An 18,737-nucleotide genomic window follows, 5' to 3' on the forward strand; every position below is an offset into this window, starting at 1 on the left:
TGTCTGCCATACATGTGTGTCTTTGCATGTCTGCCATACATGTGTGTCTTTGCATGTCTGCCACGCATATGTCTTTGTGTGTCTGCCATACATGTGTGTCTTTGCATGTCTGCCATACATGTGTGTCCTTGCATGTCCCTGCTCTTTCATTAGACCAACGTGAAACATGTGTTACTCTTGCTCTTATCATTCACTATAAATAATGTAGCAAACACTTTATCTTCAGAAAAAAAATAATGGTGCCTTATAGTATCATGATTAAGAAGAATTGTAATGCTCACATGTGTGTAATTACAGAGAACTATTAAGCCTTATTGGAGAATTTGGTTTAATACTGCTTTTGTCTGATTAAATGAAAATTTAAAACTAAGTTGAAATATAAAGCAGAATCTGGGAAAGATAAGGTTGAAGAAAATCTTACCAGTCAGAGATAGCTTCCATTACCATTTCTGCAATATATTAATGTATATATACATATTTTACATAAAAATAGGTACATAGAAATATGCTTCAACAGATATGCAGTTATATATGTACATATGTACATAAGACATTGCTATGCAATCAAATTGAACAGTGGTTTTAAACAGAGCCTTCTTAGGAATATAAGGTAGGCATTTTGTCAGATCAGTGGGTAAAACCATTTTCTTTTACATCAGCATAGAATTACATTGTATTCACTTTCACTGAATTTGCTATATATTAATCAGTATTTAGGTGGGTTCTAAATTGTTGTGTAGCACTTTTTTCTGAATTAAGGTATTTCATCCTGAAGGGAAACTTTTTAAGACTCAGGAAGTTCTTAAGGAGACTCCTTAAGAGTCAGGGAGTAAACAACTCACAAGTCTCACAAAGTCTCTGAAACAGACCAGATTCACAAAGCCCCCCTCCCCAAGGTCATATAAGCAGTAAGAACTGCTGAGGAGGGTAGACTCTGTCCACTGAGTTGGCTCCAAGTCATGCAGAGTGACCCAGGGTTCTACCTTTCATGAGTTGTCACCCAAGTTGGAATGGACTTTCAGGGATGCAGTTGCCTTTGAGGTGTCCACATTCCTGTAAGTAAATCCCTAATGTCCCCTGAGTAATCTAATAAACTCAGTCACCAAGTTGGACTTTTGTGGTTTGGTGACTTTTCTCTATCATCAGTTCTTTATTTGGCAAGAATAGATGATTGCTGATGTGTCCTAGAAACAGCATCACATAAGAAATACTTCTTTATAAAACCATTGTACACAGAATTGATAAATCTTTCAATTAAAAGTTGCATACATATATGTGACATACTATGGGCCACAGATCATACATATTCAATGGCAATAATACTTTAAACCTTTGAAACATTGTTCTTACTTGGTGACACAAATATAACATTTTCCTACTATCTAGAAATATTTTGCATTTCCTCTCAGGTATTCTTTCAGAGCAGTTAAGTGGTGAGTATTGGCCTTTACTATATTAACATACCAATCAAAGCCTTCAGAGACACATGTGAAGCAGAGGGAGCACAGCGCACACATGTCGCAAGGCTTTAAGTACGCCATGCTCTTCCCATCAGACCCAGCGTGTGCTCCCTCACCTGTTGGCTTGGAGGACACTGGGCAATTCTAACACACATGACTTCTTTATGACCTTTCCCCTTGACTGTCTTTTATCTCATAACTGCTTAAATTGGGAAAACACACACACACACACACCCCACAATACTGTCTATGATCTTAACTCAACTGAAATCAGTTTTTAATCTAAAATACATAAGTAATAAATATAAAATTATTAAAATCTTGCTTGGTTCTTGAATTTTAGTGATTATCTTTTTTTACTTGTCTATCCTGCAAATTTTGGGAATTATCAGAGACTCTAGACTCTTGCCTATCACTCTAAATTAAGTAAAGAATCTTTAACTATAATATTTAAAAAGTCCTGAGAAACATTTTAGCTTTTGGACTACTACTGGTATATTTTCTGGTACTGTGTAAATCTTTACTGTGTCATTTAATTAAAAGATAAAGAATACCTCAGACATTTGTTAGTTCTGTTAATACATTTTAGTCCATTTTAGAGAACATATTTGAAAAATAAAACCAATCGTTGAAACCATCAGATTAGAATTAAAGACATTTATGAAATTTTACCTTACATAAATATTGTTACAGCATTTAAAAAGTGCCTAACAGTTAAGTCAGTCTCATTTGATTAGTAATTTATTTAGTATATATTTGGAAGTACTCAGAAAAAAAACCAATGCATACCTTTATACAATTTCTCCAGCTTTTGAATATAACTTTCCATACTTTGAGAAGAGTTCAAATGACGGCAGAACAGTCTGAAAATCCTAGGGGAAAGAGCTCAGGTTACCATAGAAACCCCACTGGTTCCTACTGGCATCATTATAGCTATCATTCTGATTAACATGAACTCTAAGGTAGGTTTGAAAAACCACCCTTCATGTTTCCTTATTCCCCCCCCCATACACACACACACATTTTGGATATTTTATCAGTTTAAAGCTTTCATTAAATTCACATTCATTTTTGTTTGCTTGCTTTTTTTTGTTTGTTGTTTGTTTCTGTTTTTTTTTTGTTATTTTTTGCTATTGTTGTCTGTTTATTTGTTTATGTTTTTTTGAGATGAAGTCTCATTGTGTAGCCCTGGCAGTCCTGGGCATCATTATGTGGGCCGGGCTGGCTTCACACGTGTGCCACTCTTCCTGTATCTGTCTCGTGAGTACTAGGATTATAGGCACACATCACCACACCTTGCAAACATAGAGTTTTTCATGTCTGTGGGTGGCAAATGTAAGCAGCTCTGGGCCTTGTCAATGTAAGATTTAATTACATGCTTTCAAGGAGTTTGCAATACGATAGCCTTTGTCTTGGTTTTAGGGCATTCTGTACTTAGTTTTTGGTAAAGTAAACATTTGTTAACAGAATCACAAACAGAGGAGCATGATGTGTCCAAGTACCTTCACTAAAGGTGAGCTGGAAGGTCACACTTGACTTGTTCTTTAGGAGGTACATGCAGGAGGAATTTTTTGCAAGTAGCCAGATTTGAAGCATTTGATTAAGAAATGTGTTTTCACAGCCTGAGAGTTAACGAGGCAGCCCCTATTCCAAATCCAAATACTGTGAATAAACCCAAGAGACTTAGTTTTTTTTCTTCAGAGTCTATTAGTGAAGACAATTTTGTCTGAAACTGTCTGGCTGAGGAAAACCTAGGAGAAATGCCCCATCCTTGGTCCAGGTCTTCAGAAGGTCCATACTTTACAGGTACGTAAAAGCAAGATTCTCAAAAGAGCCTGTGGTGTCTCTGTGTCTCTGTTGCTACACATCTGACTCTCTGCTCTGGAGCAGTAGACTCCTAACCCTAAATAGCTGCTTTGATGACTAACCTTAGGCCCCAGGAAAATACCTGCACTTGTCTGGGTTTGTCTGTCCTAGAGGCTGTGGTGGACCCTACTTCCAAGTGCAGAGACAATGTGTGCAACAGAGACTCAGATAAAAAAACAACAACAATGAGTTAGTCTGAATGAAATGCTTCCCCACAAGTAGCACGATGCGGATGATTGTGTATAATGAAGTTTGCTTTTCCTGTGGGGCTCAGCAGTGTTCCTTCTGTCCAAGACATAGCAGAGGTAATGCAAACCCATCTCACTGCAGTATCTCAGGCATGTTTACCAACAGCCAGGATCTCGAGCAGCTCTCTGCCTTGCATCTGTAATGCTCTGTTATCTGTGTCTCATGGTATCTTGACAGGCAGCATAACCTAGAACTGTGAAGAGCTCCATTTGTGTAAGCCTGCATAGCAATATCTTACTTAACTTTCAGAACAAATAGACCTGTCCCACATGAAAGGCTAAAGAGGAATGAAATGTGATAGATGTCAGAAATTTACCACTAGATACAGGGAAAATGAAATCACTAGTTTTTCTTATTCTTAGTCTATCAGTTACCAGTCTTTGTTATGAAGTCATGGTAACAGTAAAATGATTGGTGAGTATGGCAAATGATGTCAATGTGACATAGAAGGGTCTGGGGAGGAAAACAAGGGGAATCTGTTCAAATCTTTTAAATGTAGGCAAAGCAGTGGAACTTGGAAGGTGACTCATTTGCTGTAAATATACACCCATACTCTAGAGTGACCATGAGAATATTTTTAGGGACCACAGCTGAGTCTGAGAGTGAGGAGACATGGAACATTATAAAATGGTAATTAATAGCAGATGTACTACATGAAGATGAAAACAAACTCAGACTAAATAAAGGGCAAGTGTTGCAAAGAAAAAGCAGTTACCATGGTGACCCGGACACATTAATAATCATTTTATACAGACACAGTCTAAATGCCCCATAAAGGACAATGGAATGCTGAATAATATATTGCCTAAAGACTTGCTTTAAATAAAAGACACAAATAGTGAAAAGCAAGTGAACAGAGAAAGGCCCTGTGTGTTCACGTTAGCCAAGGGAGATGAAAATGCTATATTAATTTTTGGATAAAACAGATTTCAGAGTAAGGAGAATGATCGGGGATAATGGGAGTGACTGTAGAATGCTAAAGGGGTCAAGTCTCCAAGAAGACCTGTCAATCAGTGATGTCCATGTGCCTGGAATCAGAGGGTCAGCGTGCACAGGGCAAAGACTGATAGAGCTGGTAACAAGTGGATGGATTCACTAGTGTACTTGGCAAATTCCACACCTCTTTATCAGTGACTGACAGGTCCAGCAGGTAGAAAATCAACAAGGGTGTAATTGAACTGAACAGAACTGTCAATCAACTGGATGTAATTGACATCTATAGACTTTTTTATCCACCAGCAGCAGGGTGTACACTCTTCACAGATTCATATAGAAATACCACCAAGATAAACTATGTACTGGACAAATTTAAAACCAACCACACAAGTACTGTTTCATAAAACAGCAAACTTACACTGGGTATCAATGAAAGATGCATGGAAACCTCCAAATATTTGAACATTAGATAGTGCACCCCTAAAAAGAACACAAGTCAAAGAAACCTCAGGAGGAGACTAACCTAACTGGGAATAGAAATAAAGCTTCTGCAGATGGCAGAAGCACCAAAGGCAGCCTGTCAGCAATAGGGGCCACAAGGACGGAGCACAAGGCAAGGCCTTGCCCAGTGACAGGAACATCTGCTTCAGGAAATAGGAAAAGAGAAGCACTCATGATCGCACAGAAGAACATGATCGGAGTAGAAATCATGAAACCCAAAGTAGAAAACCGGCCAGGGAAATGGCTCAGCAGGTAAAGTGCCTGCCCCTCAAGCATGGAGGCCAGACTCTGGCTCCCAGTACACATGTAGTCCCTGTACTCTGGAAGCAGAGGCAGGGGATCCCCTGGTGGGTACCAGCTGTAAGTGGTAAGCTTCCTCAGTGAAAAACCCTGACAAGAACAGAAGACAGAAACACGCCAAGCAGTTCTGCTGTGGGGACCTTGAAACTGAGGAGTTTCCTCCACTGCACTGGAGTGCTCTCTGGTTTCCCCCAATACCGTTGGCCTCAGTAAAGAAAGTGTAAAGTAATGAGCACGATGGTCTGTGTCAGCTTCAGGCCTCCACAAGCAAGTGCATATGTGTGAATGTGTTCCTGCACACATGTATACACACATGTAAACAAACATACACATGAGCACATACATAAATATACATACACAGATGAAATAGGGAAACAGAAACATCGAAAACATCATTCACTTCTTTGAAAACATTGACAAAACTGGGAAACTGCTAACCAAGCTCAGCAAGAAAGAGAATACACCAAAAGCTAACACCAGAAGAAGACAGACATCAGGCTCCAAGAGGACGATGCGGGGATCCAGTGAGGAAGTTTACAGTTGGAAACTGGAAAACAGGCAAAGTCAGCCAACGCTCTGAGGGACACTGCTGAAACTCTACTAGGATGAGCAGATGACTGGACCAGCCTGTATCTGTTTAAAAGTGGAAACAAGGCTTCATTCTTTCCTTTGGCCACAATGGCGTCTCATTAACTGTCTAGTGGGGTGGTGGGCACTGCGACTTAATTGTGGAGATGAACAGGACAGTGCAAGGCTCTCAGTTCCGTGTTTTCTCCCCTCTGCCCATCAGTGGTCAGAATCTGCTGGTAGTCCACGTATTCTGTCCTCTCAAGTGCCTACTAAAGTAACCCACTGGTTCTCTGACAAGTTTAGAGCAACGTGATAAAGTAGACTTTGGTCACAACTCCTCATATTGCTATTTTAAACAAATACCTTGAGCATACATAAACACATGCATTGACATGTATGGATAAGATTAAGAATGATTATAGTCAGAAGTTCTGGGCTTTTCTTCCTTCAGTCTTGTTATGCTCTTGTGTTCTTAATTTCTGACTTCTGTGAGTTATAGAGTTTCCCCTCCCCATACATCCAGCTAGCATCTGGGCATGTGTACACAGAGTGCTGTGTCCTGTCCAAGCACTGGTACCAGGACTTAGTCCTGCCTAGGGCCAAACAATAGACATACACTTACAGTTATATGGATGATCATGGATTGTCCACTCTCTACTATAGAAGAAAAATCTTTCAGAAAGCCTTTACCACTTTTGTTTCTCTGTTTTCCAGTCCCTCACAGCCTTAGCTAGTAATTAACTGCAGCATTTGTCTGAGGAAATCTCTGGTCCTGATTCCAAGTTCCATACAAGTTGCTTCTGACACAATAAAACAGTCACCCTGCCATGAGAAGCGATTTACTCATGAGTTCAAGAATCCACCTGCATGATGCTCTTACAGGGTCAGGTTAAACAGGGGCTTGGGGGTTGCTTCTCTGAAAAACAGCCCCATCAAGAAAAACACTGGGGAGAGTGATTCTCCATGCTGCTGTAGCTGCTGCTTGCCAGAGCAGACAGCTTTTGCTGTTAGGATGGCCAGCCAAACACAAATCATCCACTGCCGCAATGAGCTCCTTGGGACAACTTAGGAGTGTTTGGAAGTGAGCGGCTCTCTCAGTTGGAAAGCAGCCCAGGTCCATTTCAAACTCAAGTCAAAATGACAGAGTGAATTTCCTGGGCCACTCACCCCAAAGTGTAGGAAACACTAGGTCGGCAGCTGTTATGTTTATCTAGTTATTTAAGGCTTTCCAGCAGACAGTCAGAGCTGAGCATGTAAGCAACCTGTGCCCATGTCCCTCAGTGAAACAATGCTGCTGTACCATGCACAAAGTCCAGAGAGAATGGAGACAAATCACAGGTTAGGCACATACCTATCAGCTGAAATTATTTTAATACAGTCAGCTTTAAAATATTGCAGAGATTTCTTTCTCTTAGAACTAAAAAAAAAGTAAATGATAAGAGATGTTTGTCTGAATATTAAATGCTATTTTAGTGACAATTATCTCCTGAATGAAACCCCAAATGCTCTTTCCAGCTAGTCTTTCAGATTTTCTCTGCTTTTCAAGTGGGAGTTGATGGGGTGCTTTCAAACAGTACCTGGCATTTTTCACGTAAACACAACTTAAATAAACCTTCTAAAAGTGTTCTGAGTTACTTTCAGGTAACTTTAAAAACCACTCTTTTTGAAGCCACATGGCCGAGAAATCTATGATTAATTTCCTCCTGGCTTTGGCATAGGTAACATTGCTGATAGATGAGTCATGATGACAACGGTGGCCCACTCTGCAAGGACGTCAAGGCTGCTCTGTCAGAGGTCTGCAGCTAGCCTTCTGTGTGTGTGCAGGTGTGGATGTGTGATGCTCACATCTGAGGGAGCAGAGCCTTTCCCACCAGGTCACTCCTCTTGCTGAGCATGCTATGAAGAGCTGGAAGGTTTGAGCATACATGTGTAGACTCCCTGTGATGTCCTCACACTGAGGTATACTCCTCCCCTCTTCTCCGATCCAGTGCCTTCCCATGAGCCTCGTTTGTCTGGAACTCTGCTACCCAGCCTGGCCTCACACTCCAGATCCTGTTGCCTGCTTTACAAATGCTGAGGTTGTGACTGTGCTCCAGGCTAGGCCACCCTGTTCTTCTACCCCACAAACATCCAAATATAAAGGGCCTACACTCCTGAGCGACAGATGGGTATCCAGTCTCCTAACAGTTGGCTACCTTGTGAACAAACTTTCTCCTAAAACACTCATGGTTTCAGTGTATGGTATTCAGCACCTCTGGCAAAGCTGCTTAGTCAGTCAGGTTCTGTCACACTCTTGTCACATGAGGAAGCTCTGGGATGACAACAGCATCTCCACAGTTTTATCCAAAGCACAAACACACTGGGCAGTTGCCTGAGCTGAGGACTTCTCCTAAGTCATCAAGACCTAGGCTTTATATGAAACCACTTTGCTTTGAAAGGGTCAGTGCTTAGCTGTGAAAAAACAGTAATTGTCAATCTGAACCTAAACAAAAGCAGAATCCATCTGCATACTACCTCATAGCCTGGAGGATGCAGATGCCTCCAGGGGTTGCCCACAGACTTCCTGGGGCCATAGACTCTGAAGTACTACCTTGGAGCCCAGGGCCTCCAGAGAAGTTTTGTGATCTTAGACAAGCCCCAATATCTCTATCATGCTTGTTACCACCTAAAATTTGGGAAGCTGAGTCAGGGGGATCAAAGGTTCGAAGTCAGCCTGGGCTCTCTAGAAGGTTCCTCGTCACTGAATGCCAAATAGAGAGACATCACCTCAACCGACAATGACACCAGAACCAGTGTCCAGCATGTATGTACTTATTTTTGAAAGAAACACTCAAGTGCTCTTGTTTTTGAAGTAAATATGATGAATAGTCTCCTATGCTTTCTCAGGCTCACTCTACTTAACTTAGGTCAGGGAGGGCATAGCCAAACTGTAGATTTATGTATTTGAGTTGCTTCTTTCTTTGCTTTCTGGAGGTGTCTTTCCCCAGAGCTCCACCCTCTCACTGCCGTTGAGCTCACATGTTAGTTCTCATAGTCAAGTCTCCACCTTGTGCTCTGTCTTGGCTATAAATGCACATGTAGGCACTGGCAGGCCAGAAATGTGAATCAGAACACAAGCAGTGGGGATTCTTCTTTTTTTCTTCCCTTCTTCTTCTTCTTCTTCTTCTTCTTCTTCTTCTTCTTCTTCTTCTTCTTCTTCTTCTTCTTCTTCTTCTCTCCTTTTCTCCTTTTTTCTCCTTTTCTCCTTCTTTTCTCCTTCTTTTCTCCTTTTCTCCTTTTCTCCTCCTCCTCCTCCTCCTCCTCCTCCTTCTCCTCTTCCTCCTTCTCCTTTTCCTTCTCCTTCTCCTTCTTCTTCTTCTTTTCGAGACAGGGTTTCTCTGTATATCTCTGGCTGTCCTGGAACTCACTCTGTAGACCAGGCTGGCCTCGAACTCAGAAATACACAGCAGTGGGGATTCTTGTTGACAAATCTATCAGACTATGGGGTATATATGTCATGATAAAAGGAGCATACAATATACCAATATGTCAGAAGAAATAAATGCACATACAGAAATAGATGTATGCACAGAAATATAGGTATAGATATTGATTTTATTGTAAATAAAACAAAGAAAGACATCCAGCTAGATATATGCTGTAGTTAGGAAGGTTCATGGTCTGATCATTGATTTTTATCACATAGCTAATGACATCATGGCAGGAGGTTCTGGTAACATTACCTGTGTATCACTTGTGTGTACACAAGTTAAGCAGGAGGAATGTGGGATGAGACTGGTACTTAAGGGAGCATGTGGCTTGCACATGACTAATCTACTGGAAAATATGCTGCAAAAATTTTCAGAGCTAGAATCAGGATGGTTTCACAAGAACAAATTACAATGGGAATAACAATAGACACTAACATTATAACATTCTGAAATAAGCGATTCTTGGTAGAAGGAAAACTGAATGCCTCTGTGTAAGGAGGTTCCCTAAGGATGATCTCATTGAAGGCTGAAACTGCTAAAAGCCAGATGACATTTTCTTCATAGTTGTATTCTCGGGATTTAATTTAATACAATTGATAGGCACAAAATGGGCTTGATAACTACCTGGTCAAAGACATCACTGAATAAATGCACACACGGGCTTGGCCATACATCCCTTTGTGGGCAACACATCTTCAAGCCTGTCTGTCTTTCAGCCTGCCTCTCTAGAAATGTCATCAGAATCCTAATGTCAACTCACACATTGACTGAAGGCTTTAGGATACCAGCTAGCACATACAGCCTTGTATCACTTCATAGCTATAGCCCAAGTCTCAAAGTACATGTTATTAACCAAGAGTGTTGGGTCCACTAGCAAGAAAGAAGCATCAGACACTATATCAGAGCTGTATAACCAGGGCCTTCATCTGTCTTGTCTGTCTTCTGTGCCATTATAGTGCTGAATATATTATGCATATGCAATTACACACAAATAAATCTTAACTAAGCAGAAATGCAGGCTTTTTAAGTGTGACTCTACTTTGTCAGCAAGTGGGTATGATGCCTTTAACGAGGACTTCATAAGAACAGAGCTGTCACACAGGTCTAGACCCCTGACTGGCACATCTGTTACTGCTCACTTGTTACCCCCAATCCAATGCTTGCAGTTCTTGCATGGTCATGTGCAGGGTCAGGACTCACATCCTCAAGTATAGTGCTTACATATCTGAGTGGTTTGATCTAAAGGAAAGGGTCTCAGAAGCAAGTCCCTTCTCACACTCTCTGGTCCTTTTTAGTCAGTAGAAGCCCATTTTCCCCCAAGGCAGGCCATAATAGCTAGAATCCTCCCCAGCCATGCCAGTAATAAAATGGAGACATGATTTTAATCCTCTCACCTTTCTGAGGCAGCACTGGCCATGAAGAGACTCTCTGACCTACCTTGTCTACCAGGAACACCAGACATAACTGTTATATATAGAAGCTAAGAAAATAGTGAACAGCGAGGACCTTGTGTGTTTCCTTCTGCTTTAAAAAATTACACCATACTATTTTCCCAAGCCCGTTTCTACATGGTTATCTTTTCCTCATAGAACCTGACTATCAGAGCAGACAGTGCCCATGGGTGTTTAGTTCTACAGTTTAATATTTGGTGTTCATGGTGGCCCTAGAAAATAGAGCAACCACAAACTATGAGAGTAAAGAGTATACTCTATAGTTAGGTCACAGTTCTGTCCAGACAAATTCATTGTGCATGAACGTGTAGCTTCCAACACTACATGGCAGATTCTAGACCACCTATGATGAGAAATTGTCAGAAAAGCCAATGAATGAGAACATGAACAAGTAATATAAAGTAATAACTTAAAACATGTACACAGATCTTAACTAAATCTTCATGGTGATAGCTATGTATAGGATATTCCCTTATTCAAAATGCTTGGGACTGAAATGCTTGGGATTCTTTTTAGTGGGAATGGATTTTGGAAGAATTACATACATGTAACTCAGTACATATGCTGGTGATGGTTCCAAACCCAAATAGAAAAGTCATTTATGTTTCACAAGCACAGCACGTGCTCGGCTGAAGGCAATATCATCAACTACTTAAATGGGAATGAGAGAGTCTCAAATTGAGTCTCACAATGGGGTCTCATGGTGCGGTCCTTTCCACTTCGGGCCACTTCCACCAAGAGTTTCAGATTTTGGGTTTTCAGGCCAGGAAATAGTTATGTACATTAGAATTTGAAATTTAGTTTCAAAAAGAATAATTTTGAAATCAGGACAGTTTCTCTGAGGTAAGAACAGGCCAATGTGTGAATGGAACTTTGATGAGGATTCTGTACACCCATGGCCAACCCTGGATTTCCACCATTGCTCAGAAGTGATCATGTTTGCTGCATTGGCTTCTTTATGCTCTTTTGAAAAACTGATTTTAAACATTCATTTACTTATTCATACAGTCTTTAAAATTAAGTATTGATCAAGTGTCTTGGCAGGAAGAATATAGTAATGATTAAGTTAGGCAAAATTTCCTGTCTCCATGGAATAAACATTTCTAGAAATGGGAGAAATGTAAGAAGTAAACATGGGAGCCAGACAGGTGGGGCTGGAAAAGAACCTGTGATTCTCATTAGGTGTCAGAGAGGCTATCTGAAGACACATCTGCCCCACCCTGAAATACAAGAGTGAGTGACCCTGTGAGCACTACCACACCACTAAGTCTGTCACCACAATACTCATGTCATAGCATGACAAAATCAAAGCACCTCCAAAAACGGTAGAAAATTTTGGGAGGGCTAAAAATTTTCAACTGAAAGTTGTTAATGCCTTTGATATTTGCAATTCGGAATGCTGGCCAGTGTGCAGCCATAAGATTAAGTGACTCTTTGGAGTGGGCAGCGAGCTAGGGGTACCCTGGCCTTGCAAGTTTAAGAGCTCTCCTGACTCGTGCCGCTCCCCTCACAGTCAAGACTGAGCCACATGCTGCCAGCATCTAGCACACCCTGAGGAAGAGGGGTGACAGCTCTGAAGTGAATGAGTGCCAGTCCAGCAATATTGAGTGCTCTTGCTGTTTTTATACTGTTCAACAGCACTGTCTGAGAGAGACACTGGAGATGACTGTTGATAATGGTTATCTCTTTCCTTCACTGAGCCCTTAAACGGTGTCTGTTGTCAAAAAGAAATTAGTTTGGAAGAAATTCAAATAGAAAGATTAGGTGTTGTCTTGCCAGCTGGGAATTTGGTCTGTGTGTGTGTGTGTACGTACGCATGTCTGTCTGTATATCTCTATGTATGTATGTATGTATGTATGTATGTATGTATGTATGTAATATTTATGTATACAGGTGCATACGGACACACACACACAGAGGCCAGAGGGAAACATCATTAGAAAATGTCCTTCTATTGTTCTCTACCTACCTTACTTCCTTACAACAAAATGTTTCACTTCATCTGGAGCTTCCTGTTTTCACCTAGGTGGTGGCAGCCAGCAAGCCACAATGAGCCTCTTGTCTTTATTTGCCCCTCCCATTGCAGGAGTTACAAGTACTCACCAAAACTAAAACCAAAATAGATAGATAGATAGACAGATAGATAGATAGATAGATAGATAGACAGATAGATAGATAGATACATACACACACACACATACATACATACATACATACATACATACATACATGGATGGTTTGATAGATGATAGATAGATAGATAGATAGATAGATAGATAGATAGATACATGGATAGATAGATAGATAGATAGACAGATACATAGATACATAGATACATAGATAGATGCATAGATAGATACATAGATAGATACATAGATAGATGCATAGATAGATACATAGATAGATGCATAGATAGATACATAGATAGATACATAGATAGATGCATAGATAGATACATAGATAGATGCATAGATAGATACATAGATAGATACATAGATAAGGCAGGAGCCATCTTTGTAGCCTAGGCAGTTTTAAGAGCAATAGGAGACTTCTATGAGGATCAGTTTTCTCTCTGTGGCCACGGATACTGGTGGGAGAAGTGACACCCTCTAAGAGGACCCATTTTTCTTCCATTTTCTTCCTGGAAACTGTTCAGGACTAAGATTTGTGATGGAATGTATTATTATTTCATGGTTAGCTGGAAGGTGGGCCTATGCATAGCACATCTTCTGTGTTTTCTAATTACCTTCTGAAAAGGCAAACATCCCTGAAACAATAGGCTGGCTAAATTAAAAGGCAAAGCTAACTAAAGTGCAGGGCAATTTTCTATGTATTTTAACGGCTTTACATGTGCAAATCTTACCCTTGGAATCAACTAGTCATCAGATCTTAAAAGAAAAAGCAATCTTGCCTTGCTTCATAAAAGCAGTTCATCTCCTTCGCACACATCTTCATCAAAAAGAGTTTCTCACTTGTTGATTTGAGTCTACGCTGTGAGAGCCCATGTGATAATGTTCGGTATAAAAATCAGGAAATTAGTCTCACTGCGGGAGCCTGCTAAGGACGCCGTTTTAATCTTAGCCTTGAAGCACTGGCAGAAAACATATTAATTGTGGTTTAATTTATGCAACAAATATTTCATTTTAATTATGCTTCATTTTGTCAAGCTATAAAAATGTCAACAGTTCTGACAGTGTTTTTCTTACAAGTTTTTTTTTCCAAATGAAAGAATTAAAATCAAGTACTGTTTCTGAAAGAGATCGTGAAAGATTTCTAATTACTGCTTGTGTTTTTGAAAAATTGCCAGTCTAGTAACCCCAAAATAACATCTGGGAGTGTGTGAACTTGAAGCTTTATTACTCAATATTTATAATTCTTAATAATATACATGCATCATTAATATAATAGAATTCCCACCAAAGTATTTTTTTTATAATTACAGCATATATCAATAACTGTCATTACTGTGAATGCTCTTTCTGCTTTTGAACATTTCTCTCAGGGAAACTGGGATGGGGATAAGTGAGTTGACTGCAGCTGAGACAGGCCACTGAGGAAAGAGTGTTTCCTGTCAGCAGACCTGCACAGCAGCACGCCAAACCACCCAAGCTGGAGAATGACGTTAATTGTAGTTAGCAAATATTTACTATACCCTTAGTAGGTGTGGATCCACGCAAACATAAAGTCTCCTACGGGAAATGCCACTTCCCTTAGGAAAGCTTCTCTCTAGATAGAAATTAAGTTTCCCTGCCCTTGAAGACCCATTGTGAATCTTCACATCTTTCTCGTGTTCTTTTATGCTTCTTGTTCTATGTCACAGCAGTTCCCCTTGAAGTCTGATCTTAGACTATCAGATGGAAAGGTTCCTGAGTTAGCTCTCGGCCTCTGTTCACTATTCTTCATTGGCTAGATTCAAATGTGTGTGCACAGGAAAGCCTATGAGAGCACAGCCTATAAGGTATTATTATACTTTTAGAACTAACATTATCATTTCATAAGCCTTTCTGCAAAAAATGAACCCTGTGTACTGAAATTTCACCATGGCAGAGCACTGAATTCATTCTGTTCCATCCTCTCAGAAATGCCTGATCTCAAATTTGGAGAAGTATGAAACATCTGGTAAATTACACCTGTCTGGAAACTAGAAGATAGTAGGAACCTCAAGTTATTACTGCTGGTGAGCAAAGCTAGGGTGCAGCACCAACCTGAAAGTGAAGAAGTGGGGTACAGCTAAGATCTCCTTCTACTCTTCCTCTCTGTGCCCCAAAACTTGAGCCACCAACACCCTCAGATGGGCTGGGCAGAAGTGTGAGGAACAGGGTTTGCTGGAAACAGTATGTGAGGAACACAGACCCCAAGTTCCCTAGCTTCCTCTATGTGTTCTCCTCAGAGACAACCCTTCTTCCTCTGCCCTAGCTTCATGGACAGGGGCAACTCTGGAGACAGGGCAGGGAGGATTGGAGGCCCTCAGATGCCAGCAAGCAAGGGTAAAGTCATATGGTAGCACCCTCTTATTTTGAGTTGTTCAGCACTTTGTCATCTACAGTTACCCATAGTCTGAAAACAAATGAAAAATTACAGACACATCTAATAAGTTTTAAATAAAATTTGTTCTCATGTTGCTATAATGGTTCTAGGTTGGCATTGCTAGTTTTTAATCTTCTAACTGTGCCTAATTTTTTACTGTGTGCATTTGTGCCTGCATATATGTAGGGCACCACACCTGTGCAGGTGCCTGCTGAGACCAGAAGAGGGATCTGAACCCACAGACCTGAAGTTCCAGGCAGTTGTGAGCTGAGACTGGACGTGAGTTCTCTGCATGAGCAGCAAGAGTTCTTTCCTACTGGGACACTGGTTGCCCTGACTTTTAAATGCAACTTTACAAAACCAGCTCCTTAAATATGTCACTTTGACTTCAAACTCAGAGCACCTGGAACATAACTAGCTCTGGGTTCTGGTAGGAAAGATTTATCTCAAGTTCAATGGTCTGAAACCTAAAGACAGACTGCCAATGAAAGTACAATTGCCCTGGTTCTGACTGGAACTCTATGAAGCCAAGAAGAATTACAGTCGTATCACAGAGGAAGAGGGTGAGAATCACGAGTCACATCAGGATCTGTCCTAGTGCACTGTCTGTCCCCTTAGTCCAATCACATTCCCCAAAGAAATCATTCATCATGACTCTGAAATTGTCTGTATGCCCAACTCCTCTCTGTCCTGTGAGAAGTTAAACCTCAAGCACCTGCCCCTGCCTTGAGTTTTATATTCTGTGAGGCTCCTATGCAGCACATGCATGCCCATCCATCTGTGTATGCCATCTTGTCACCTGTTGCTTGCCAGTGTTTCAGTAGTCTCAGTTCCCACACTTTTTTGAACTCTTCCTCATGGGTATAAAGGAAACCACGTGATCTATAAGGTTCAGAACTGTCCAAAGTTTCAAGCACATACTGGGGGCATCACATGAAACAAAATGTCTGGGTATGAAGAAAACCTACTCTGCTCCCAGTTAAATCAGACACAAAAACAGCTTTTACTCAACATTGTGATACTCTACTCTGGATAACTAGACCTAATGTAATAAAGGTTAAGTGGAAGTTCTTGCGTAGAATGTTGAGAACCACATCTTACTTCCTGTTTGCACCTCTGCCCCCAGAACTAGTGTATGCCCAGAATAAGATTAGACAAGACTTTATTGAAGAAAATGAGTAGCTTCAGGCCGTTAGGGGTCTTCACAGTCACCTCAACAGTACAGACTGACCTTCAGAGAAGTCACCCCCACAGTACACACTGCCCTCAACAGACAGCACCCCCAGAGTACACAATGAGTACACCACCAGAGTACAGACTTCAGAAGAATCACCCCCCTCCAGTACAGACTGCCCTCAACAGGCAACATCCCTAGAGTACAAACCAGCCCCTCACAGTTACTCCCACAGTAAAGACTGTCCTTCCAGACAGACACCTTCACTGAACACACTGGCTCTTCACAGACAGGCACCTCTGTAGTAAAATCTTCCCCAGCAAGCCTAGCCCATAGAGGTAGTGATGTCAGGTGTGGTTTGTACTAAGTGAGTTAAAAAAAGGTAAGATAAACAGATGGCTACAAAGGCCCAATTATAATGTAGACAAGAAAAACCAATAGCACTAAACAAAATATTTAGATAAGTTTGAGGACAGGAGAAAGTATCACTGAACATTTAAAATTAATATCCTAAGAGATATCAAAAGACAATTGCTTCTATTAAATAAGCACAGGCTGCCAGTTATTGAGAAAGAAAAGGAGTCTTGGTGAAGTAATGGCATTCTAGCAGAAAACACAACTTCATGGAAAAATTCAGACTCCACAGCAAGGAGCCTCTCACAAAGTCAAAAGGACAGATAGTGAAAAGGGCAAAACGACACAAGGCACAGACACACTCAGAGTCATCCAACCAGCTCTGTCTGCGGCTGTGATAGCTCTAGAAAAGCTATGGCAGTTGGTCTGAGAAGACAAGGAAACCAATCAGGAAAGTAAAATTCCTCCATGTCAGATGACAGAAAACAGACACTTAGAGCAGAATTGAAACAACTTCCAACGTGGAGTTCCAGACATTCTAAGGCACCAGAACTGCACTGCCAGGCCATAAGAGAACACAGAAAAAAAAAAGACACATGAAGAAATGATGCAAATGAGAGGAAGACAAACTCTTAACTCCAGAAGAGAAGACAAGAAAATAATCCAGAGCATTCTTGAGGTAACAGGAATGCTGTACCTGTAGCTACTGTTGAGAAACAGTACCTACATCTGGAAGACAGTGGAGAGTGCCAGTACTTGTTCAGTCATAACACATGACTAAACTCTAGGAAACCTTAAGACAGTGGTTTACGAAACATAAATTCTTATTTCCCATATGGAAATGTAAGTCAAATGATAATGTCTAACTTAGGTATGCAACCTGCTGGTATCTAGGAGGCCTGGGCAAGCCAACTAGTGTTGAGGGGGAGATGCATTTGTGCATTGTGTATTCAGATGCTGATTGCTGTGCTCAGAGATTTGGTTGAGGTATGGACATTAGCATTGTCGTGATATTTGGAGCATCTCCTGTCTCAGTTGTGTGTAAAGATTGTTTTCTATCACCTCTGATTGGTTAATAAAGTTAGAGCTGAGCAGCCAATTAGCTGAGCAGAAGAGAAAGGAACAGAACTTCCAATCCCAGTCAGGGGGTCCCGAGGAGAAGAGAGGAAGGAAGATAGATCAGGAGGGTTCACCGTGAGGTAGCAGTAAGAGAGCAGCTATGAGGACACACATGGACCAGAGCGAGCCAAGGCAAGACTCACATTGCAGGTAAAGGATTACGTGGCTGGGAAGTAGGTAGCCATGGGTTAGAATAGCTCAGAACCTGCCCAGCTTAGTGTTTGCAGCTTATTAATAAACATACCAGGTCTCTGTATCATTTATTTGAAAGCTAAAATGGGCTAGAGGTATAGAAATACCCTGTTGTTATTCAGGAATAAGGGGATGGTGAACTAAACCCCCCAAATTACTTTTATAGACTAGAGGCAAAAGAGTTGTGGCTATGTCACATTAGCAATGTCGTCCTTTGCCAGGATTAAAGTAAACATAATAAAGACTTGAGAAAACCATCCACTCTTCTTAGAATCAAATTTCATTTCTATTTGTTCACTTTTCATCAAACCACATGTATCTTAGCAACTAGTACACTTAAAAAATCATTTATACAAAAAGTCGTACTCATTCTAAAAGTTTAAACACACACATATATACACATATACGTATATATGATTATAAGAAGTTATAATCATTTATATATATATATATGTATACGTATACATATACACATATACACACACACACATACACATACACACACACACACACATACACACACACACACATACACACACACATACACACACACACATACACATACACA

The 18,737-nt window shown here is 40.7% G+C and overlaps 1 protein-coding gene across 1 annotated transcript in view; it reads right to left on the reverse strand.

Moving 5' to 3' along the window:
* Positions 1 to 2,249: 2,249 nt before the first annotated feature.
* The window catches only part of Spata17 (spermatogenesis associated 17), a 166,023-nt gene continuing 149,535 nt past the window's right edge, over positions 2,250 to 18,737 (reverse strand). Inside the window, exon 10 of the mRNA XM_028761403.1 lies at positions 2,250 to 2,332. Within this exon, the coding sequence (XP_028617236.1) occupies positions 2,252 to 2,332 (81 nt within the window). The 3' untranslated portion in view covers positions 2,250 to 2,251. The remainder of the gene's footprint in view (positions 2,333 to 18,737) is intronic.

Source organism: Grammomys surdaster, unplaced genomic scaffold, assembly GCF_004785775.1.
Source record: "Grammomys surdaster isolate TR1022 unplaced genomic scaffold, NIH_TR_1.0 130, whole genome shotgun sequence".
NCBI lineage: Eukaryota > Metazoa > Chordata > Mammalia > Rodentia > Muridae > Grammomys > Grammomys surdaster.